This window comes from Lagenorhynchus albirostris, chromosome 1 (assembly GCF_949774975.1).
Source record: "Lagenorhynchus albirostris chromosome 1, mLagAlb1.1, whole genome shotgun sequence".
NCBI lineage: Eukaryota > Metazoa > Chordata > Mammalia > Artiodactyla > Delphinidae > Lagenorhynchus > Lagenorhynchus albirostris.
The window spans coordinates 38,084,711-38,110,723 of record NC_083095.1 but is presented as its reverse complement, the minus strand read 5'-3'; the positions used below and the strand labels follow the sequence as shown (position 1 = coordinate 38,110,723).

General features: G+C 39.0%; 1 protein-coding gene across 4 annotated transcripts in view; it reads right to left on the bottom strand.

Annotated features, from left to right (window-relative positions):
* PPP2R5E (protein phosphatase 2 regulatory subunit B'epsilon) overlaps positions 1-26,013 on the bottom strand; it is a 152,672-nt gene that overhangs the window by 32,559 nt on the left and 94,100 nt on the right. For all 4 annotated transcript variants that reach the window (XM_060141711.1, XM_060141728.1, XM_060141718.1 and 1 more), the window contains exons 4-5: positions 10,412-10,513; positions 4,025-4,117 (exon numbers count right to left, since the gene is read on the bottom strand). In XM_060141711.1, coding sequence (XP_059997694.1) covers positions 4,025-4,117; positions 10,412-10,513 — 195 coding nt within the window. The remainder of the gene's footprint in view (positions 1-4,024; positions 4,118-10,411; positions 10,514-26,013) is intronic.

Genomic DNA, 26,013 nt, shown 5'->3' with positions numbered 1-26,013 from the left:
GTCTCAAGTCGGGACCAAAACTCTTGAGGAAGGAAGCTTAGGAGAAGCAGGCAGGGGATTGAGTCCCCACTCCTAGAAGGTGTTGGGGCAAACTTAGGGAAGGAAAAGGAATAGGAGGCCAACTTTACAGGTTACGAACATGAATGAACAGGGTAATTTGGAAGTCGGCAGCTGATAGGCAACCAGAGCTTCTCCCCATCATGAAAATTAGTGCACTGGTTAGTCACAGGATTACATTCAAGTACCACTCAGTGGTGCCGTTAATTCCACCAATACCCTGCCTGACCCTTTCATAACTGATGCAGGCACTGAGGTGAGCCCTGGTCTAAAGGCTGAGTTCATCAACAGGTCCAGCAGAGGGAAGATAAAGAAGGCAAAAAAGTTGAAAAAATGAGGCAGGGACTGAAAACATGAAGCATAAGTAGATGAGCTTCACTATTTATACTTTATTACTTGTCTCTCACAAAACTTGGGGACAGATGATCAGTGCCATGATTTGCAAGTACTTAGGGCAACATTACCAGTAAACCAATAGTAGCCCCCAGAAGTTCACTAATGCCCCGTGGCAGACGAATGGCGTTCCTTTTTATTTCTTTATTATTATTATTCTTTTCGGCCGTGCCCGCAGCTTGAGGGATCTTAGTTCCCTGACCAGGGATCGAACCCAGGCCCTTGGCAGTGAGAGTGCAGTCCTAACCACTGGAGAGCCAGGAAATTCTGGCATTCCTTTTATGATAAAGTTCCAAGGCCCATGGAGGAGGGGAATGCTGTAAACATGAAGTCCTGGCTTCTACCATCACATCTGATGAAGTCTCTACACTCTCCTTATAAACAAAAATTTTAAATGCGAGGATGAGGACATCCCAGGGTAAATTTCTTTTTCTTTTTTTTTTTAAGATACTTTTTTAAAAAAATTTATTTATTTATTTATTTATTTAATTTTTGGCTGTGTTGGGTCTTTGTTGCTGTGCACAGGCTTTCTCTAGTTGCTGTGAGCGGGGGCGGGGGGGCTACTCTCCATTGTGCTGCACGGGCTTCTCATTGCGGTGGCTTCTCTTGTTGCGGAGCACAGGCTCTAGGTGCACGGGCTTCAGTAGTTGTGGCACGTGGGCTCAGCAGTTGTGGCTCGTGGGCTCCAGAGTGCAGGCTCAGTAGTTGTGGTGCATGGGCTTAGCTGCTCCGCAGCATGTGAGATCCTCCTGGACCAGGGCTCGAACCCGTGTCCCCTTCATTGGCAGGCGGATTCTTAACCACAGTGCCACCAGGGAAGCCCCCATCCTAGGGTAAATTTCTAACCGGCTCAAGGAGGGAATCCAAACACTGTTATTAGTGAATCTGTGCTAAAATAAAGTGAAGTTGCTAAAGGCATGCCACAGGCCTCTATCCTGAGTCCTGGCTAGTTTAACAATTTTAATCAATGGCTTCAATGAGACCAATCGCTAGTAATCACAGATGTGATTGGAAGGCACAGTGAATAAGGTGGATGACAGAATCAAGATCCAGAAAGACTTCAGAAGGCTGGGGAGATAAGATATTCCACAGGAATACATGTCAGATCCTACACCTAGATAAAAAAGCAAACTGTAAAATGAACAAGGGAAAACGAAAACGGGTTTATGACAACATGTGTAAAACTAAATTAGAAGTCAGTTAAGACCACAAGCTTATTAACCTAAGTTAGCAGTGTCATGGAACAGCAAGAAGAGCTAATGAGACTTCCCCTTTAAGAAGCCTAGCATCCAGACAAGGGAATGGAGACCCCCAACTCTAAGCTGCATTGGATTGACCAGGCTCAGGGCACTGTGTTCAGACATAGATGTCATCCTTGAAGACAAATGGACACATGTTGAAGACCAAAAACTGACAAATGAGACAGGGTTGACAGAACTAAGGACTCAGTCTAGAGCAGAGAACACACACTGACAGCTGGTAGGCTAGATCCAGAAGGCAGATGGCTTTAATTCATTCTGAACAGGATTTTAAAACTATCAGAAAATTTCACAAAAAAACTGAATTTGGGAGAAAAAAATTTCTCTTCGGGAAAAAAAAAAAAATGTCTGGCAATACTTAAGAAAGAGGTATAGTCAAAGCTCCCTTCAGTAGGAGCTGGTCTGCCTCCTATTGTCTGACATCTGGCCACCAGACTATTATAAATGAGCCTATAGGCATTTGAGTTGTAACTGCTGTTTTAGAGAAAAAGAGGCAAGAGGTAAATACAAAAGCTGTGTTCTAAGACCTGAAAGGTTATGCCTGGGCTAGTGATATACTAAGGGACTCTTCTGAAGAAATAAGGCCAAAAGGTATCAGGTATAAGGAGATTCAACATAAAAAATAACTTTCTAACAAAAATGGAACAATCTACCTGAGTATGTGGCCCTTTCTCACTGAAAAAGGGCAAGGAGAGGTCACCCCTCATCAGGGTCTCAAAGAAAACTGATTCACGGTGTAAAGAACTAGAAGAGACAACCCAAAATGTCCCTTCCAAGTCTGCGTTTCTCTGTTGTTTTAATTTTAGGAGCTTTATCAGTACCCATCAACCACGGAGAGCACACTGACTGGGCCCTTTGCAGGATTTACTGTTTCCATGTCAACTAAACACAGTGTCTACTGTTGAATCATTATCCGATCCTCTCGGGCACTTTAATTTACCATAAATGTAAGAGAACCTTGTTTTTCATCAGTGTTGAGAGACGGGGGCTACTCCTGCGTTGAAGTCATTCCAAGTTATGGTAAAGGGAATCACAAGGAGGCATCATGGTTTAATGGACAGAAAACCAGAGTAGGAAACGTGCTGGGGAAACCTGGATAACTTTTCTAGACCTCAGATTTATTCATCTATAAAATGGGCACAAAACTTGCCATGTCTCCTCTAGATCGCTGTATAAATCAAATTAAATAATGCATGTAAAGGTGGTCTGACAACTATACAGTGCTACAGAAATGCAAGGACTTTCCAATACAAACACAGACCTGTTATGTCTTGCTTTTGTTTTGCCTGAAATGCATTTTACCTACTTGGGATAAGGGTCTGGATCAACCTATTTCCCAGTGATCCATGAATCTACCTATTTATCTACTACCTCTCTAGCTATATATCAAATCTCACTTTTCCAAGCCTTCTCAACCTAGTATGTCCAGAATTCTAAATGTATTAATTTAAGGAATGAGGTCATCACTGAGGTTATCAACCTTTATCCAAGTAAGGCATAGGAGATCAGTTTTCTCCAAAGTAATGCTTTAAATTTGAAGTTCTGCATATTGGCTCACTAGGAGATATTTATTCTTTTCCACATAAGGCATCTCACTAATCACTTAGAAAGGAGTTACAACAATCCATACATCAGTTGGCTCAAGTATGCATTTTTTAATAGATGAATGTTAACAAGAGCAAGGAGATACTACCTAAATATTCAGGGCCATGAAAGTACCCAATTCCGGGGTAAAAATATATGATTTACAGTTATAAAATGTAAAATTACAAATCAAGAAAATTACGTAGGTATCCTGAAAAGTTCCAAACAGGTGAGAGTTACTCTCTTCAAGGGAATCTTAAGGTGTTAAGCTGTGCTACTTCCTAGTTGTGGAAGCTCACCAGTACCCTGACTTTGATTATTTATTAAAGCTTACCTATGCTCTAGACCATGCCTACTCAGTTTTAACAGATGAATGAAATAGTTTAAAATCCTTATGCAAATAAAAGTTTTCAAGCTTACATAAGGATTCACACAAACTAGGGTTATACAAATGAAATTCCTTTATAATTAAACTTTAAGAAAGAAAACTGCAGGGATTTAGGCATTAGCATTCCTTGTTGTTTAAAATGTAATTAATTTCCAGCACAATAAACTAAAGAGGTATCTATTACTTTTAATGGGCAATAATGAAAAATAACTTATGTGTATATATTTGTTTACAGGGTGATATAACTGTCACTGTAAGATTTTGTTAACAAACATCAAGAGAAAATGAGATAAAGTGTTATCAACTGAAAAACAAATACATGCAACCACAACAATGTGCTTACCTGTAATACAAATTTCTGATCTATGTATTTTTTGGCAATGCTGGGTTGGAATTCTTGGCTTTCCAAAAATCGTATGAAAAACTCATATACAAGCTGCAACAAATAGGTTATCGTTAATTTCAAAATATAATTCACTGAGAATAGTATCAAAAACCTTAAAAAGCTCTAATACTAAAACTGACAAGGGGTTTAGTAGGTTTTAATATCATTCAACTAGCAGTGCCAGCCTTTCTTGTAGCTCACAGCTGCTGTTGTGATTTTTAACTTTTTAAATGTAAAATCTGGAAACACAGCCAAAGAGAGCAAATAAAAATATCCCATAATCTCACCATTAAGAGTTAACCACTGTTAACACTTTAATGTATAAAACTCCCAATTTTTCTCTATACTTCTACAATATACCAATGTACTATAAATATAAATATATATATATATATATAAAAAATATAGTTTTAAAACTACTTTTACCATCTAAACAATATATTGTGGACAATTTATGCCAACAATATCTAAGCCATCATTCTCAAGCTACAAGCAGTCCATTATACATATTTATAATGAATAATTTCAATACTCATAATTAATTTAACCAATATCCTATGCTTAGACACTTAAGTAGTTTTTAAATTACTTCTCTATTAAATTATGCCAGAATGTACATTATATAACATGCATCAGTGTGCACGTGTTCAATTATTTTATGAGGAAATATTTCTAAAAGTAGAATTGTTAGATCAAAAGATATCCAAACACGTCAGGATTTTCAACATTCATTACCAATTTCCTTTTAGAGAGTTTATGGTAATTTACACTCCTCTAAGCAATATATGATGGTGTATCAGGATATTCTCATCTGCAAAGAGTAAGAATACTCTCATCTGCAGAGGCAACCTCAAATAACCGTTTTAATAAACCGTGGGGGATCACTGTTTATGCTCTTTGCAAAATAAATCTATGTTAAAGTATACATTAAATCCTGGTGTAGTATACAACAGTATATCAAAACCAGGACTTTCAAGAGACAGGTAGACACTGGGTTGAAAGCCTAGCTCTACCCCTTACTAACTGTGTGACCCTAGGCAAGTTAATTTCTCTAAAAGTCTTTTGCTTCAACTGTATAATGGGGATGATAATCCCTGAGATTAATGTGATTAACCTCTGCACAGTGGTTAACACATATCACCACTGTCATTACTGTCAATATTGCCTGAAACAGCATAATCAAACTTTTTAGTCTTACTCCTTTACACTGAAAAATTATTGAAGACTCAAAAAAGCTTTCTGTTTACATGAGATATATATATGAAAGTAGAAATAAAAATTGAGAAAATTTAATATATTTATTATTTTAGAACAATAAAATATATCACATGTTAACATAACTAACATATTTTTGTGAAAAACAAATGTATTTTCCAAAAAAGTTACTAGGAAGAGAAGCACTTTTTTATTTTTGTAAATCTCTTTAACAGCATATGAAAAGACAGAATCTTGGGCTTCCCTGGGGGCGCAGTGGTTGAGAGTCCACCTGCCGATGCAGGGGACACGGGTTCGTGCGCCGGTCCGGGAGGATCCCACTTGCCGCGGAGCGGCTGGGCCCGTGAGCCATGGCCGCTGACCTGCGCGTCCGGAGCCTGTGCTCCGCAACGGGAGAGGCCGGAACAACGAGAGGCCCGCCTACCGCAAAAAAAAAAAAAAAAAAGAAAAGACAGAATCTTATCTGTCTCCATATTCAAGCTGTCGTAATATACTGTTTTGGTTAAAGTATATAAAGAAAATCAAGCTTCACAGAAATCTACTAGTATGAAAAAGGGAGAGTATGTTCATAGTTTCTTCACATAATTGTAGATACTTTTCTTTGATACTACACCAGAACTTGACAGTCATTTCTTGAAGAAAAGTTGCAGTTGTAGAATCTGAAACTGTATCAATGAATTTTTCATACCATTAAACTAAATTCCAATCATCTCTCTTGCACTTTGGATGATCTTTACCCATGCATGACTGCCTAACATCATTCATTGGCCAACTGGAAAATATTGGTTCACTGAGTTATGGAGATTTTTCAAATGTTGACACATTTCATTACATACATACATAGTATCAATAAAAGTCACATTCCTTAATATCTCTAACTTTATAAAAAAAAAGGCTTTAAGCTTTGGGGAGCTGTAAAGCTCAAGGTAACAGATAAAGGAAAGATACAGCTTTTCAAAATTCTAATTCTAAATTTTTCTTCAATGCTTTAATTTTATCAGTAGTAAAACAATTGTTTGTTTGTTTTAGAGAAAACATCCACCAAATACCCAAGTCAGAACAACCATAGTTTGTCAGGTATTCTTTCAAGTAAAAATGACAGTTCATGAAAAAACAGCTAGTTTAGCTTGCAGCTCAAACAATCACACAAATGTTTTAGCACAAGACAACTATTCAGTATGCAGCAGATGTGCTTTATGCATACTTTCCATTTCATCATGAAGAATATTATCTTTAATGTGTACTCAAAGGTCAAGATTTAATAAAATTAATAATTTTTGCTGCTTCTTCAAGGACATTCTTGATTGAAATTGGCTTTTTTTTTTTTTAATTGTAAAGTGCATGGCAGTGAAGAATATGACTGCTAGACCAGTTGGGCACAACTGCCTTATTTGTGCTAACACAACAGCAATTTCAACCACCACTGCTTTTACAAATATTAGTGCAAATGTCAACACAGTGAAAGGAGCAAATAATACAGTATTATTATAAAACTACTTTTGACCTTGCAGGCCACTGACAATTAGGTCTCAGGTCCCCCCTAAGGGTTTACAGATACCACTAACCTAAATGTGTCACACAGTGACCTTGTGACTTCAGACTCTAACACTTAATATTAGGTATTCACATTAGGATTTTACTTCTTTATAAAACTATGTTTTTCTCTCTGAATTCAGAAGAAACTTCTTTCCCAGTTATCTGAACATTGCCAAGTTGTACTTCTAGTCATAATAATGCCTGAGTTCAAATACCCCCTAGAAGGATTGTTCTTTTTCCAATAAACTAATCTTTCAACTCTTGGTTTTACAAACAGAACATCAGCCTTGTTCAAATAACCCATAAACAGGGGTTTCATCTCTCTTTTGATTCCTACAAAGTGGAGAGATTCTCATCTTCCAGGCCTGACTTGTGGGCAAGCAGGGCTTTCCAGTGGGATTGGCAAAATGTCCTCTCCCCTCTGGTCCCTTGAAAGCAGTTATGGTTTAAAAAATTTGATGGAAACACTTCAGACATATTAATTAATAAGCATAAATGTTCTCTACTTTAAGAGACAGATTTTTTAAGAGACAGATTTTACCTCAGAATCAAAAATCTCCCTTGAGTTTCTAAAGGGAAGGACTAGGGACTGCAGAGGATAAATTACTTTTCAAGGTCACATAAGTGAATTCTTCAAGGAACACGAGTAAAAAGACTTTAGTATTCTGGTTTTTCAGTCTCCAGTGTAAAGCATTAAAAACAATCCCTTAATTGTAAATGGAAGTCCTACAAAATTGTATTCTACTATAAAAACAGACCCAATTTCAAAAAATACGCAAAAAATAACCATGGGATACCAGTTTAAAAGATACCAACGCAGATAATAGAAAAGATCAAATGACACACATACAGTAGATCTTTTGACATATGTGAACTAAAAATTTGTAGATTTAATACTTTTTCTTATTTTTAAATATCCTCAAAGATCCATGATTTGTTGTAATGAGTAACTTTATACGAGCCACAATTAAAATCAGAGTGTGCAGGAGCACACAGTGAGGCAAGGAGCCTAGCCAACCACCCAACAGCCATAATGTGATTTTGTTGTTCTCTACTATTGTCAGAGATTTGGTAATAAACACCGTACTTCCTTGCAAAATGTGGGCCAGAATCAGCAGCACACTGCTAATGCTGGAGTTAAGAAAAAGTGAAAAAGCTGAAGAAAGTGCTGTTTGGGTCTGGAAAAATCGATTGTTGGATCAATCATAAAGTAAAATGTTGAATTTAGTGATGGGTCACCACGACATGAACGACCTATCACGAACAGAAAAGAAGTTTTCTTAAACATTCAACGAGGGCTCTTGCCAGTCCTAAAACCACTTATTAGTGAAAATGGAAAGGTGATTGATTTGTGGAGTCAGAATATACAAAGAAAACACAGAATTCGTGAGACAAGTCAGGAGCCAGTACAAATACTTCCATAAAGCAAAAGACAGTGCCTTCTGACTTGGCCTTTGCTATGAATGAAGGTTCATTTGTGAATTTGAAGAGTAGATTTCTTTTTTTTTTAATTAATTTTAATTTTATTGGAGTATAGTTGATTCATAATGTTATGTTACTTTCAGGTGTACAGCAAAGTGATTGTTATACATATACATATATTCATTCTTTTCTCTTACAGGCTTCTTTACCTGATCCAGCCTATGTCATGTTTCCCCCTGAGCTAAAGAAGGGGAGAGAGGACTACAGGCTGAAACAAGATGTCAACACAGATGAAACCAGCCTGTTTTGGAACACAGTTTGTGACTTCAGATCCATTAAGGGTACAGGTCTCAGCATCACTCCTCACTGTTGCTTTGGTTTTAAGCATTGCAGATGAACTAATGGTTAATGTTCCTGTAGTAAAGACACAGTGTAAGCTCAAGATTTTTGGTGGCAGAATTCTGCTTAATAGCTTTAGAAATTAATTTAGACCCATATTTTATAGAGTCATTAAGCTTAGCAAGGATTAACTGAAATACTGAGTTCAATATTGAGTATGATAAAGTTTATCATACTTTAGGGGAAATTTATATCTATGGCAATCATGATTTAGAGTATTCAAAAAGCTCCTGCAAATGGCAAGAATGGTCTACTCTCTCTTCTTCAGGAGGTAGACAAGACAACAAGTTGAAGCTTTGAAGACATCTCCTTCCCTGTCTTTTCAACCACAAGATGCAGGACTTTTCTGAGAAAAGTAACTTTTTTGTTTGCTTTGCTTTTTAAATTTCTTCCAGACTATACTGCACTTCTGTGAACTGGTGCCAAGCATCAAGAATAAGACATGACAAAAAGTCCATCCATTCAAAACAGTAATTCCATTTTTCGTTTTCTTTTTGGATTTTTTGTCATAATCTGGGATACACCATGAAAAGCACAAGTAGTTTTGCAAATTTCTTAGATTACAGATAGTATGTCTGGCACCTTATAAAAAAATCAAGCATCTAAGATAGTAAATCAACTACAATGTTTTAACTAATTTACTCTGTATTTTGGCATTGGTAGCAGGAATACATATGTATTAATGCCTAGGTAAGAGTTGAGAAAACACAGCCCCTGAAAGCTCTCCACATAACTAGGGGAAAGAGCATTACATGTATATCTGCAGCAACCTTGAGCTTCCAAAGCAGGACAGGGAAAGCTGCAAATTTATGTCAATAATTCTGAAGTGGGGAAAAAAATAAACCCTTAGAATATCTCTAGGCCTTATCTCCCTGCTGCATAGTTTTCTGCCCTTCAGAAAGTCAACTAGTAACCGTGAGCACACTTCTACAAAGATGCAGTGACTTCTGCCTTAGGGTGAAAATGGACATGGTCATATTCCTTCTCTACCATCCCTTCCCTTCTCACTAGCTGTCACACAGCGTCTGAGGACATTCTAACTGAATGGAAAAATGGCTTTGAGGTTCATTACACTCACATTTCCTTGTTCTACTCATTTGAGAAATGCTGGCCTTGAAAGAGGGCAGCCAGGAAAGGAGGATGGAAAAGGTCTGGTATGGATAAGTAAATACGATACAAATGGGAAAGGAGATGCCGGGGTGGTCCTAATCTGTCCTGGCACATGAGGATGATTGGAAAACATGGCCTTCTCAGTGCAAGAGTGCAAAATTGGCCTTTGCACAAGATTTTTCTCAGCTATTGCTCTTCCTTACAACACTGTGAAATAGCTATTGCAATTTGATTTTGCCCTTCCAGGCTAAAGAAACACATTCGTGGTTATCTTGAAGACAGGCATTCAAAGTCCCCCGGGTACCTAACTGCTGAAAATGAGGTACGTACTCTGTGACCTAATCACATCTAACTAGTATTAATGGAAAATAGTTCTGTTCTTGTTTGAGCCTCCAGCAGGAAGGATCACATAGAAGCTCTAATAAAATCACTGGCTGAGCATGCAACCCAGGAGGGCCCACCCTAAAGCATTATAATGCTTATTATTTTATTCTTTTGGCATCCTAATTATCAACAGTAAGAAACATAAAAAGCATTCTCTAGCTTTCCAGTAATGTACTCTAATTTGATTTCTTGGTGAATAAGGCCTTCAAGGAATTCCCATGCTAATCAGCTAATGAGTTAATGGATCTTTCTTTTATAACAAATAGTAGTTCAAAGTACCTGTAAGTGTGGCCACGATGCCTCAAGGGTAGGTTCATCTTCTTCTGGATCAAATTCATTGCTGTCACTAGGAGGGAGAGTTCTGAATATATTGCAAGACACCTAAAAATAAACAAGCAGCAGAGTTAGCTGGAATGGAATCACCTCCTCAGCAGCCTTACACAAGGTCTTTGCAGCCAGCAGAAGGGAACCCAGAAGACAGATGACAGGAACACCACCAGACTGGAAGGAAAACTCTTTCTATAGGCTTTGAGGCCAGAACCACCTCCAGGAAAAGATGGAAAATAGCAGAGCAGCACCCTCTTGACCAGTATTTGGAGTCCTTATAAGGCCTCCCCCACCCAGGTCCCTGTGATCTTATGCCTCCTATCAAAGCTTGTGCTTCGTTACTTATCAGTCAAGCGTGCTCCTAATTAATCAGTTTACACTAAAATATAAATAACTGTTAATGGGCTTCATGTATTTCCCTTCTCAGGCTTATTCATGATTTGCAAATTTACAGTTATACTAATAGTAAAATTTCAGGCATCTACAAAAAGCAAATCAGAAAAGATATTTCCGAAACTGAAGTTCTTAAAATCATATCTAATCTGTTCTCAGTTGGTTTACAAAATAGTAACAATGCCCAGGGTAAGATACATCTGTAATACAAATTTCTATAGACCAGGTATTTCTTTACCATGGGAAATTTCCAGATTAAATCCTGGATGCTCAAAGAATGGCCATGAGTTGATAACTGTTGAAACTGGGCTATGAAGAGACGAGGATTCATTATACTATTCTACTATTTCTGCATATATTCCGAGATTTCTATAGTAAAATGCTTATTTTTAAAATGCTGTTGCTACTATTTTGCAGTAACCTACGCAGGGTTCCTTCCAATTTCTATTCTGTTTCTTGTTCTATTACTTATCTATCCTCTCCTAATGACCCAAATGTATCCTCAGATCTAAAAAATAAAACAGGGGTGGGGAGGGAATTCCCTGGTGGTCCAGTGGTTAGGACTCTGAGCTTTCACTGAGGAGGGCCCGGGTTCAATCCCTGGTTGGGGAACTAAGATCCTGCAAGCCACCGCTGTGGGCCAGGAAAACAAAAGGAGGCACGGGGGGGGAGAGATTGCACCAGAAGCCTTTGCTGGACTTTCTGTATAAAGTAGAAAATACGAAGCTATGATATGTTGCTCTGAAAGAGGGAAAAAGAAAGGCTTCTGGAGGCCCATATAATCTGAATGTGTTTACTCATTCAACAAATAATTATTAAGTGCCCATTATGTGCACACACTGTTCTGGGCACTGGGACAATAGCAATGAACAAAGCAGAGAAAAATCTGTGCCTTCCAGGAGTTCATATTCTAGGTAACGTCATGATTATCCCTATTTTCTAGATATGGAAATTAAACCCAGATGTGTAAGCTCTGGAAAGAAGATTTGATTTTATTCTAAGCTCAATGGGAAGACACCAGTGGATCTAAACAGGGAAGTGACATGGTTTGATTTTTACTTTAAAAAAATCACTCTGGCAGCTATGTATAGAACAGACAGGAAGGGTACAAGTTAGAAGTCTGTGGAAGTGGCAAGATATGATGATGGCTAGCAGAGAAGACAGAAATAGAAGGATTCAAAATATATTCTGGAGGTAGTATTTGCTGCTGGCTTGGATGTATGGGGTGAATGAAAGGAAAGATTCAAGGATGAGTCACAGATATAAGGTCATTTACCAAAGATGGAGATGACTGGGAAAGGGAAGTTTTCTTTGTTTCCTTGCCTTGGTGGGGAGATCCAGAGATCCAGTTAGAAATATGTTAAAGGAGCAATATCCAGGAGCCAATCAGACACATGAATCTGTACCTCAGAGCTGGACAGGTCAGGACTGGAGACATACAGGGACTCAGCAGCATGCAGACGATATTTAAAGCCATGGGACTAAGGGATCTCCTTGGAAAGGAATGAATAGAAAGAAGGGAAAGGACCCTGAAGTATCCAACATTTAGAAACCAGACAGGAAAAAAAAAAAAAAAAGGCCAAAATAGGCAAATGAAAAGGAGTAGGAGGTAGGAGAAGAAAACAGTAGAGTAGGGGGGTCTTAGGAGCTAGGAGAGAAGAGTGTCTTAAGAAGGAAAAAGAGGACAACAGCAGCAAGTGTTGTTCTGAGGTGGACTAAGATGAGCACAGAGCAGCACTGAAGTGGGTACTGTCATTCCCCAATTTACTGCTAAGGAACGAGAAGCATGGATGTGGAGATCTGAGGTTACCATTAGTAACCAGCAGCTATGACTGAACCCAGTCATAGCTGCTGGTTACTATACTAACACTATAGTGGAGCTGTCAGGCTCCATTATAGTGTTCTAGAAAAGTGGGCAGACTACCTCTTTGGCTCTCCTTTAGCTTAGATGACTGAAAAAAAAAATTATCGTATTAGAACATTTTTGCTATGGCTAATTACAGCATGCACATTCATATTATTTTACTTTGGTTCCTTCCAATGATTATTAAAAATTATGTTTACAAAGAAACTGGTGACTTTTCAAATAATCATCAACCAATGACTTCTCTTCAACCAGCCAGTCATACTGTAATCAAAAGAGCAAAAATCGGGCTTCCCCGGTGACGCAGTGGTTGAGAGTCCGCCTGCCGATGCAGGGGACACGGGTTCGTGCCCTGGTCCACGAAGATCCCACATGCCGCGGAGCGGCTGGGCCCGTGAGCCATGGCCGCTGAGCCTGCGCGTCCGGAGCCTGTGCTCCGCAACGGGAGAGGCCACAACAGTGAGAGGCCCGCGTACCGGGAAAAACAACAACAACAACAAAAATCTGGGTAAAAGGACACAATCTTCTGTTTCTCTGAACTTTCTGACACATTAACACTCTTATGTGCCCATCATGGGCTGCAGCAAGTATTTGTTTGCATATATGTCTCTTCCCGCTAATTAGGAATATGCAATGTCATATTCACATTTGTTTTCTTGGCACATATGGGGCATCCAATAAATGTTCACAAAATAAAGGTTTGGATGTACAATAAAACTGTATGTTTTGGTTTTCCTTTAACCAAATTTAAATTTTTGAGTGATTTAGTGATTATCTAACCTAAGATGTTTAACTCTGCACAGTGTTCTAAACCTCTCTTGGTCAAAGCTTCATCTCTCAATTATCATCACATCAAAAGAATGTTGAATTGTGTAAATAATCCAAACAGCAAATAGTTCTAAAGGCATGTACATCTCACTGAGCCACACACTGCCATATCTTCAGATCTGCCTTCCTTACAACGCTTTAGTATACTTCTAAACATTTAGCGTACTACTAAGCATTCACCATGAGTAATGAGGAAGCAAGGATCTATTAGGCTGGACAATTAATAGTCAACTCAACTGGTTAAGTAGTTCTCTATCACAAATGAAAAGAATGTCAAAGCAAATCAAGTGTCACGGAAAAGGCCAAGCCTTTGACCGTGCCTAGCACATAACAGGTGCTTAATAAAAATGGCATGAATGAATGAACCATTGCTCTCATCCTTGAGAATCTATCCTAAGAAACTAATCTAAGACAAGACTGAAAAAACTACTTAAAGCAGTCATTTGCAACATTCTCCAAAGAGTGTAAAACTGGAAATAACCTTTATGTCCAACATTAGAGACGTATATCTATTTAGTAGAACACTGTGTAGCACTGAAGATGATTGCTATATTGAAGCACAAAGAAATGTTAGAAATAAAGATTTAGGGGGAAAGATGATGTGACTATAACGGTGTGACTAATTACAAAGATAAGAATGAAAATGGATAACTAAAGGGAAATTAAGAAAAGCTGTATTAAAGCAAGAGAAATATGGATAAAACAGTAGTTGCTGTTTATCCTCTTGGGACACACCAAATTAGTCCTAAATCCATAAAAAGCATAAGGTATCGACATGCAGTATGTGAGTTATACTTTTAATTTCAAGATGAAAATGCGCTCTTGAATTTGAACAAGATTATTACCGTCAGGAGAGTTAAAAATTAGTGCTGCTCACAATGCCTAGAGTCTAGCTCACGAATGAATGGTTGAAGGACTGAATGACGGGACCACTTTAAGTATACATTTGAGCTCCAAAATCATGAGTTTAAAATTGGGTCATCCTTGAATGGGCTGAGGGAAAGGGGCGGGGGAGAGGGGAATCCTCTAAATCTCCTGAATTTTCTGCAACACTTTGTATGTGTGAGCCCAACTGGGGAAAAGATCCAGTTGACTTCACAAGATTTTCAAAAGACTTCCAAGATCTAAAAATGGTTAAAAACCACGGTACAAAATAATAAATTTGCATCCATTAAATCTTCCTTTATGATGGCAGCCACTTCTGATTTATAGCCCAGGTTTTAAATGGATTATTAAGTAGCTAACATTATTAAATAGGTAATGCTAGCTGCGTGCTATGAAAATGTATCATGACTACAAGTAACCATCAGCATCACTCCTCAGCACAGAGCAGTATTGTAAAGAGTCTATACAGCTAGAAGAAAATGCATCCAGGTATTTATAAAGTCACAAACTATCTCTATTAATATATTTAAATATATGAGGCTATAGCCCTAAGCCTTCTATTTTATTCCTTCAAACACAAATTATCAAAAATAAATAAAAGAAACAACCCAATCGAAAAAGGGCAGAAGACCTAAATAGACATTTCTCCAAAGAAGATACGCAGATTGCGAACAAACACATGAAAAGATGCTCAACATCACTAATCATTAGAGAAATGCAAATCAAACCTACAATGAGATATCATCTCACAACACTCAGAATGGCCACCATCAAAAAATCTATTAACGATAAATGCTGGAGAGGGTGTGGTGAAAAGGGAACCCTCCTACACTGTTGGTGGCAATGTAAATTGGTATAGCCACTATGTACAACAGTATGGAGATTTCTTAAGAAACTAAAACTAGGGCTTCCCTGGTGGTGCAGTGGTTGAGAATCTGCCTGCCAATGCAGGGGACACGGGTTCGAGCCCTGGTCTGGGAGGATCCCACATGCCACAGAGCAGCTGGGCCCGTGAGCCACAACTACTGAGCCTGCGCATCTGGAGCCTGTGCTCCACAACAAGAGAAGCCGCGATAGTGAGCGGCCCGCGCACCGCAATGAAGAGTGGCCCCCACTAGCCCCAACTAGAGAAAGCCCTTGCACAGAAACGAAGACCCAACGCAGCCAAAAATAAATAAATTAATTAATTAACTAATTAATTTTAAAAAACTAAAATTAGAACTACCATATGACCCAGCAATCCCACTACTGGGCATATACCCAGAGAAAACCATAATTCAGAAAGAAACATGTAAGGGAGACCTTCAAGATGGCGGAAGAGTAAGACGTGGAGATCACCTTCCTCCCCACAAATACATCAGAAATACATCTACATGTGGAATAACTCCTACAGAACACCTACTGAACGCTGGAAGAAGACCTCAGACCTCCCAAAAGGCAAGAAAGTCCCCACGTACCTGGGTAGGGCAAAAAAGAAAAAGAAAAGACAGAGACAAGAGAATAGGGACGGGACCTGCACCAGTGGGAGGGAGTTGTGAAAGAGGAAAAGTTTTCACACACTATGAAGCCCCTTCACTGGCAGAGACGGAGGGGGAAGCTTCGGAGCCACGGAGGAAAGCGCAGCAACAGGGGTGCGGAGGGCAAAGCAGAGAGATTCCCGCACAGAGGATCGGTGCCAATCGGCACTCACCAGCCCGAGAGGCTTGTCTGCTCACCCGCCGGGGAGGGTGGGGGTTGGCTGCGTGAACACAGCCTGAAGAGGGCTAGTGCGCCACAGCCAGCAGGGAGGGACTCCGGGAAAAGTCTGGACCTGCCTAAGAGGCAAGAGACCACTGTTTCAGGGTGCGTGAGGACAGCGGATTAAGAGTGCTGCTTAAAGGAACTCCAGAGACTGGTGAGAGCCGCGGCTATCAGCGTGGACCCCAGAGCCGGGCATGAGACACTAAGGCTGCTGCTGCCACCACCAAGAAGCCTGTGTGGAAGCACAGGTCACTCTCCACACCTCCCCTCCTGCGAGGCTGTGCAGCCCGCCACTGCCAGGGTCCCGTGATCCAGGGACAACTTCCCCGGGAGAACACATGGCGTGCCTCAGGCTGTTGCAACGTCATGCCGTACTCCGCCACCGCAGGCTCACCTGGCATCCGTACCCCTCCTTCCCCCAGGCCTGAGAGAGCCAGAGCCCCCAAATCAGCTGTCCTTTAACCTCGTCCTGTCTGAGGGAAGAACAGATGCCCTCAGGTGACCTACACGCAGAGGCGGGGCCAAATCCAAAGCTGAGCCCCTGGGAGCTGTGCGAACAAAGAAGAGAAAGGGAAATCTCTCCCAGAAGCCTCAGGAGCAGCGGATTAAATCTCCACAATCAACTTGCTGTTCCCTGCATCTGTGGAATACCTGAATAGACAACGAATCATCCCAAATTGAGGAGGTGGACTTTGGGAACAATGATATATATATATTTTTATCCCTTTTTCTCTTTTTTGTTTGAGTGTGTATGCTTCTTTGTGTGATTTTGTCTGTATAGCTTTGCTTTTAACATTTGTCCTAGGGTTCTGTCTGTCCATTATTTTGTTTTTGTTTTTAGTACAGTTTTTAGCACTTCTTATCATTGGTGGATTTGTTTTTTGGTTTGGCTCCTCTCTTCTTTCTTTTTTTTATTTCTTTTTTTATTACTTTAAATTTTTTTTATTTTTAATAATTATTTTTTATTTTAATACTTTATTTTATTTTTTTTCTTGCTTTCTCTCTCCCTTTATTTCGGAGCCGTGTGCTGACAGGGTCTTGGTGCTCCAGCTGGGTGTCAGGCCTGTGCCTCTGAGGTGGGAGAGCCAAACCCAGGACATTGGTCCGCCAGAGACATCCCGGCTCCATGTAATATCAAACGGTGAAAACTCCCCAGAGATTTCCATCTCAACGCTACGACCCAGCTCCACTCAATGACCAGCAAGCTACAGTGCTGGACACCCTATGCCAAACAACTAGCAAGACAGGAACACAACGCCAACCATAAACAGAGAGGCTGCCTAAAATCATAATAAGGTCACAGACACCCCAGAACACACCACCAGACGTGGACCTGCCCACCAGAAAGACAAGATCCAGCCTCATCCACCAGAACACAGGCACTAGTCCCCTCCGACAGGAAGCCTACACAACCCACTGAAACAACCTTAGCCACTAGGGACAAACACCAAAAACAACAGAAACTACGAACCTGCAGCCTGCAAAAAGGAGACCGCAAACACAGTAAGATAAGCAAAATGAGAAGACAGAGAAACACACAGCAGATGAAGGAGCAAGGCAAAAAACCACCAGACCAAACAAATGAAGAGGAAACAGGCAGTCTACCTGAAAAACAATTCAGAGTAACGATAGTACAGATGACTCAAACTCTTGGAAACAGAATGCAGAAAATACAAGAAACATTTAACAAGGACCTAGAAGATGTAAAGAGCAAACAAACAATGATGAACAACACAATAAATGAAATTAAAAATTCTCGAGAAGGAATCAATAGAAGAATAACTGAGGCAGAAGAACGGATAGGTGACCTGGAAGATAAAGTAGTGGAATAAACTGCTGCAGAGCAGAATAAAGAAAAAAGAATGAAAAGAATTGAGGACAGTCTCAGAGACCTCTGGGACAACATTAAACGCACCAACATTCGAAATATAGGGGTCCTAGAAGAAGAGGAGAAAAAGAAAGGGACGGAGAAAATACTTCAAGAGATTATAGTTGAAAACGTCCCTAATATGGGAAAAGAAATAGTTAATCAAGTCCAGGAAGCACAGAGAATCCCATACAGGATAAATCCAAGGAGAAACACACCAAGACACATATTAATCAAACTATCAAAAATTAAATACAAAGAAAAAATATTAAAAGCAGCAAGGGAAAAACAGCAAATAACATACAAGGGAATCCCCGTAAGGTTAACAGCTGATCTTTCAGCAGAAACTCTGCAAGCCAGAAGGGAGTGGCAGGACATATTTAAAGTGATGAAAGGGAAAAACCTACAACCAAGATTACTCTACCTAGCAAAGATCTCATTCAGATTCGACAGAGAAATTAAAAGCTTTACAGACAAGCAAAAGCTAAGAAAATTCAGCACCACCACACCAGCGTTACAACAAGTGCTAAAGGAACTTCTCTAGGCAGGAAACGCAAGAGAAGGAAAAGACCTACAATAACAAACCCAAAACAATTAAGAAAATGGTAATAGGAACATACATATCAATAACTACCTTGAATGTAAATGGATAAATGCTCCAACCAAAAGACACAGACTGGCTGAATGGATACAAAAACAAGACCCATATATATGCTGTCTACAAGAGACCCACTTCAGACTAGGGACACCTACAGACTGAAAGTGAGGGGATGGAAAAAGATATTCCATGCAAATGGAAATCAAAAGAAAACTGGAGTAGTAATTCTCATATCTGACAAAATAGACTTTAAAATAGAGACTATTACAAGAGACAAAGAAGGACACTACATAATGATCAAGGGATCGATCCAAGAAGAAGATATAACAACTGTAAATATTTATGCACCCAGCATAGGAGCACCTCAATACATAAGGCAAATGCTAACAGCCACAAAAGGGGAAATCGACAGTAACACAAACATAGTAGGGGACTTTAACACCCCACTTTCAACAATGGACAGATCATCCAAAATGAAAATAAATAAGGAAACACAAGCTTTAAATGATACATTACACAAGATGGACTTAATTGATATTTGTAGGACATTCCATCCAAAAACAACAGAATACACTTTCTTCTCAAGTGTTCATGGAACATTCTCCAGGATAGATCATATCTTGGGTCACAAATCAAGCCTTGGTAAATTTAAGAAAATTGAAATCGTATCAAGTATCTTTTCTGACCACAATGCTATGAGACAAGGTATCAATTACAGGAAAAAATCTGTAAGAAATACAAACACATGGAGGCTAAACAACACACTACTTAATAACCAAGAGATCATTGAAGAAATCAAAGAGAAAATCAAAAAATACCTAGAAACAAATGACAATGAAAACACAACGACCCAAAACCTATGGGATGCAGCAAAAGCAGTTCTAAGAGGGAAGTTTATAGCAATACAATCCTACCTTAAGAAACAGGACACATCTCAAATAAACAACCTAACCTTACACCTAAAGCAATTAGAGAAAGAAGAACAAAAAAACCCCAAAGTTAGCAGAAGGAAAGAAATCATAAAGATCAGATCAGAAATAAATGAAAAAGAAATGAAGGAAACGATGGCAAGGTTCAGTAAAACTAAAAGCTGGTTCTTTGAGAAGATAAACAAAATTGATAAACCATTAGCCAGACTCATCAAGAAAAAAAGAGAGAAGACTCAAATCAATAGAATGAGAAATGAAAAAGGAGAAGTAACAACTGACACTGCAGAAATACAAAGGATCATGAGAGATTACTACAAGCAACTTTATGCCAATAAAATGGACAACCTGGAAGAAATGGACAAGTCCTTAAAAAAGCACAACATTCCAAGACTGAACCAGGAAGAAATAGAAAATATAAACAGACCAATCACAAGCCCTGAAATTGAGACTGTGATTAAAAATCTTCCAACAAACAAAAGCCCAGGACCAGATGGCTTCACAGGCAAATTCTATCAAACATTTAGAGAAGAGCTAACACCTATCCTTCCAAACTCTTCCAAAATATAGCAGAGGGAGGAACACTCCCAAACTCATTCTATGAGGCCACTATCACCCTGACACCAAAACCAGACAAACATGTCACAGAAAAAGAAAACTACAGGCCAATATCACTGATGAACATAGATGCAAAAATCCTCAACAAGATACTAGCAAACAGAATACAACAGCACATTAAATGGATCATACACCATGATCAAGTGGGGTTTATCCCAGGAATGCAAGGATTCTTCAATATATGCAAATCAATCAATGTGATAAACCATATTAACAAATTGAAGGAGAAAAACCATATGCCATTTCAGTAGATGCAGAGAAAGCTTTCGACAAAATTCAACACCCATTTATGATGAAAAACCTCCAGAAAGTAGGCACAGAAGGAACTTACCTCAACATAATAAAGGCCATATATGACAAACCCACAGCCAACATCATTCTCAATGGTGAAAAACTGAAACCGTTTCCTCTAAAATCAGGAACAAGACAAGGGTGCCCACTCTCACCACTATTATTCAACATAGTTTTGGAAGTTTTAGCCACAGCAATCAGAGAAGAAAAAGAAATAAAAGGAATCCAAATCGGAAAAGAAGAAGCAAAGCTGCCACTGTTTGCAGATGACATGATACTATACATAGAGCATCCTATAGATTCTACCAGAAAACTACTAGAGCTAATCAATGAATTTGGTAAAGTGGCAGGATACAAAATTAATGAACAGAAATCTCTTGCATTCCTCTACACTAATGATGAAAAATCTGAAAAAGAAATTAAGAAAACACTCCCATTTACCACTGCAACAAAATGAATAAAATGCCTAGGAATAAACCTACCCAAAGAGACAAAAGACCTGTATGCAGAAAACTATAAGACACTGATGAAAGAAATTAAAGAGGATACAAACAGATGGAGAGATATACCTTGTTCTTGAATTGGAAGAATCAACATTGTTAAAATGACTATATTACCTAAAACAATCTACAGATTCAATGCAACCCTTATCAAACCACCAATGGCATTTTTCACAGAAGTAGAACAAAAAATTTCACAATTTCTATGGAAACACAAAAGACCCCGAATAGCCAAAGCAATCTTGAGAAAGAAAAATGGAGCTGGAGGAATCAGGCTTCCGGACTTCAGACTGTACTACAAGGGTACAATACTCAAGATAGTATGGTACTGGCCCGAGAACAGAAATAGGTCAATGGAACAGGACAGAAAGCCCAGAGATAAACCTACGCACATATGGTCACCTTATTTTCGATAAAGGAGGCAAGAATATACAATGGAGAAAAGACAGCCTCTTCAATAAGTGTTGCTGGGAAAACTGCATAGCTATATGTAAAAGAATGAAATTAGAACACTCCCCAACACCATACACAAAAATAAACTCAAAATGGATTACAAACCTAACTGTAAGACCAGACACAATTAAACTCTTAGAGGAAAACATAGGCAGAACACTCAATGACATAAATCACAGCAAGATCCTTTTAGACCCACCCTCTAGAGAAATGGAAATAAGAACAAAAATAAACAAATGGGACCTAATGAAACTTAAAAGCTTTTGCACAGCAAAGGAAAACATAAACAAGATTGAAAGACAACCCTCAGAATGGGAGAAAATATTTGCAAATGAAGCAACTGATAAAGGATTAATCTCCAATATTTACAAGCAGCTCATGTAGCTCAATATCAAAAAAAAACAAAAAACCCAATCCGAAAATGGGCAGAAGACCTAAACAGACATTTCTCTAAAGAAGATATACAGATTGCCAACAAACACATGAAAGGATGCCCAACATCACTAATCATTAGAGAAATGCAAATCAAAACTACAATGAGGTATCACCTCACACCAGTCAGAACGGCCATCATCAAAAAATCTACAAACAATAAATGCTGGAGAGGGTGTGGAGAAAAGGGAACCCTCTTGCACTGTTGGTGGGAATATAAATTGATATAAGCACTATGGAGAACAGTATGGAGGTTCCTTACAAAACTAAAAATAGAACTACCATTCGACCCAGCAATCCCACTACTGGGCATATACTCTGAGAAAACCATAATGCAAAAGGAGTCATGTACCGCAATGTTCATTGCAGCATTATTTACAATAGCCAGGACATGGAAGCAACCTAAGTGTCCATCGACAGATGAATGGATAAAGAACATGTGGCACATATATACAATGGAATATTATTCAGCCATAAAAAGAAACAAAATTGAGTTATTTGTAGTGAGGTGGATGTACCTAGAGTCTGTCATAGAGAGTGAAGTAAGTCAGAAAGAGAAAAACAAATACCATATGCTAACACAGATATATGGAAACTAAAAAAAAAAAAAAAAAAAAAGGTTATGAAGAACCTAGGGGCAGGACAGGTACAAAGACGCAGAAGTAGAGAATGGACTTGAGGACACACAGAGGGGGAAGTGTAAGCTGAGACGAAGTGAGAGAGTGTCATGGACTTAAATATACTACCAAATGTGAAATAGATAGCTAGTGGGAACAGCCGCATAGCACAGGGAGATCAGCTCTGTGCTTTGTGACTACCTAGAGGGGTGGGATAGGGAGGGTGGGAGGGAGACGCAAGAAGGATGAGATATGGGGACGTATGTATATGTATAGCTGATTGACTTTGTTATAAAGCAGAAGCAGAAACTAACACCCCATTGGAGAGCAATTATACTCCAATAAAGATGTTAAAAAAAAAAGACATATGCACCCCAATGTTCACCGCAGCACTATTTACAATAGCCAGGACATGGAAGCAACCTAAATGTCCATCAACAGAGGAATGGATAAAGATGTGGTACATATATACAATGGAATATTACTCAGCCATTAAAAGGAACGAAATTGGGTCATTTGCAGAGATGTGGATGGACACAGAGATGATCATACAGAGTGAAGTAAGTCAGAAAGAGAAAAACAAGTATCGTATACTAACACGTGTATGTGGAATCTAAAAAAATGGTATAGATGATTTTATTTCCAAAGCAGACACAGACGAAGAGAACAAACGTATGGATACAAAGGGGGAAGGGGGGGTGGGATGAATTGGGAGATGGGGATTGACATATAAACACTATTGATATAATATGTATAAAATAGATAACTAATGAGAACCTACTGTATAGCGCAGGGAACTCTACTCAATGCTCTGCAGTGACCTAAATGGGAAGGAAATCCAAACAGGAGGGGATATATGCATACTATAGCTGACTCACTTGGCTGTACAGTAGAAAGTAAAAACATAACACTGTAAAGCAACTATATTCCAATTTTTTAAAAATGAACAAAATAAGTTTTTAAAGTATGTTAGAAGAATTTATTTTTCAACTATTTTATTTTAATCTACACTGGGGTTAATGCAAAGAAAAATAAAATTAAGAAATAAGTGTCCCTTCCCCGTGGTTTCCAGTTCACACATATGGGCACATAGTTCACAGTGTAAAATGATATATTGGTCTTCCAAATGATTACTTAAGAACCATCCATTTAAACTTGAACCGTTTAAATTTTTTTCCTTCTCATTTAACAACAATAAAAAGTAATAAAAATCTTTCTGTGATGCCAGGAGAAACAAAAAAGAAAGAAAGAAGTGTCCTTGAGGTAGTCTAATTCATTTTCATTTCAACGATATTCCAATAAACACTGAATGTTGGAATCAAACTAAAGGATTGAAGGCACTGGCCTGGCCTCCAGACAGTGACGATAAGGACTGAAAGCAAAGCTGGGGGAATGGGAGGAATGGGTATTAAAATCTGGAATGTTAAAAGCCCTCCTCGGGCTTCCCTGGTGGCGCAGTGGTTGAGAGTCCGCCTGCCGATGCAGGGGACACGGGTTCGTGCCCTGGTCCGGGAAGATCCCACATGCTGCGGAGCGGCTGGGCCTGTGAGCCATGGCCGCTGAGCCTGCGCGTCCAGAGCCTGTGCTCCGCAATGGGAGAGGCCACAACAGTGAGAGGCCCGTGTACCGGGAAAAAAAAAAAAAAAAAAAGGCCCTCCTCAAAGACAGCAAACCTAGGATTAAGGATTCCACTGAGTTGCTTCTAGAATCAGATCACGTTAGAGACTACCTAACCCAGCTCCATTTGTATGAAATAAGAAAAGTGACGTCCAAAGAGCTTGTGAGTTTTTCAAGGTAACACAGCGCCGTGATCTGCACAGAGAGTTCTGGGGGTTCTTTCCTTGACACATCACCTCCACCCCAACCCCTGAAGACCATGTATGGACCCGACTTCTTTATATCTCTCTCTCTTTTTTCTCTGATTCCCCCCATCATTTCTTTTTATCATTTTTATTACTCTCTCATTTTCCCATCCCTCCTTTCCCATCACCCCCTTCTTAGGTTTTCAATGGCATCCATAGGCATTGTTTACCTGAGAGCATTCAGGCCTAAGCTGATGGATGACCCTGCCCGGCACTAACAGAGAAATAAAACACGCTGTGCACGCCTGCTGTCTGGTTCAGCTCCGCATCATCAGATACCTAGATGACGGCAGTGGTTTCCTCTCTGGTGTTCCTGCTCCTCACATCCCTTCTTCTCACCTGCGCAATTGGATTTTGAGCCCCTCGGGGGCTCTTCACTAATTTCTGAATGCCTAGAGCCTGATATACAATGAATGGAAATAAATAGGGTTTCCAGATAACATACAGTGTACCAGTTGAGTCTAAGTTTCACATAAACAAATAGTTTTTTGCTCAAGTATGTCCCACATACTGCAAGGGGACTGAAAAAAAATTATTCATTGTTTATCTGAAATTCAAATTTAACTAGGCGCCCTATATTTTTATTTCCTAAATCTGACAACCCTAAAATAACACCAGTATTAATTAAGAACCTCTACTGGTTACAACTCAGTTGTGACTCAGGACTGGTGCTGTAACATACGAGGGAAGAGGAGGAGATGGGGATACTGTTGCGGGCAAGGCCTAGGACCTAACAGGGTCTTGCTTTGAAGGACTGGCTGCTCTCTAACTTTTCAGTTCTTTAGTTTCCTGCTGATTACTGTTAACTATGGCATAAAAAAATAAATTTCGAACTCTTGGCCAAACGTGAAAGAGAAGACTAAAAGGTTCCTAAGTGCATGGCCCGATAAGCAAAAGAGGAAGAAGTGTTTAGGCATACTTTCATCAGTTTTTGATTAAACAACTTATTACTTTTTAACTTGCGATATTAAAATACAACTACTAATATTTTAGTTACTTAAAACACTGCAGAAAAATAAATAAATAAATAAAAACTCACTGTCCTCAATCCCTTCCTCTCCAAAGAAACTACTAACTTTACACCATGATTTTGGTCGACATCTTGCTGTTGTTATTGTTTAAGGAAAATAACTAGCACATTATAAAAGAACAGAATGTGTTAGCACCTAGTAGCTAGTCACTAAATACCTGCCAGGATTAATAAAGAACAAAACAGAAGGTAAGGACAATAGAGTGAGTATTACTTTAAAAAAAAAACACAACTATTTAACTTAAAGGACTATTAAAAAGTATTTTTAAAAGGTATTAAAGGAATACTTTTTATTTCCTTTAGTTATATATTTGTTAGCACTATTAATACTTAAGGCTTGGGAAAACCAGACATGTAATGTAATCAGGGACCACTTTCACCACAGCATAACAAGGCAACTTAAATCATCTTCCCTGTGCTTTAAAATATTTTCTAGATGATTAAGTACCATCTTTCTTTGATAAAAGCAGGTGAACTTGTTGATATCAAAAAGATTTCTCCCTCTTTCATCTGTGAAACTATAATTTCATACACTTATGCAATACTGCAAGTATACCAACTGTAAATATAAAAATGACATCATAGCTATAAAATACATTTTCTTGGGATTATCTAAGAAGCAAATTTTCTAACAAAAAAGAACTATATGA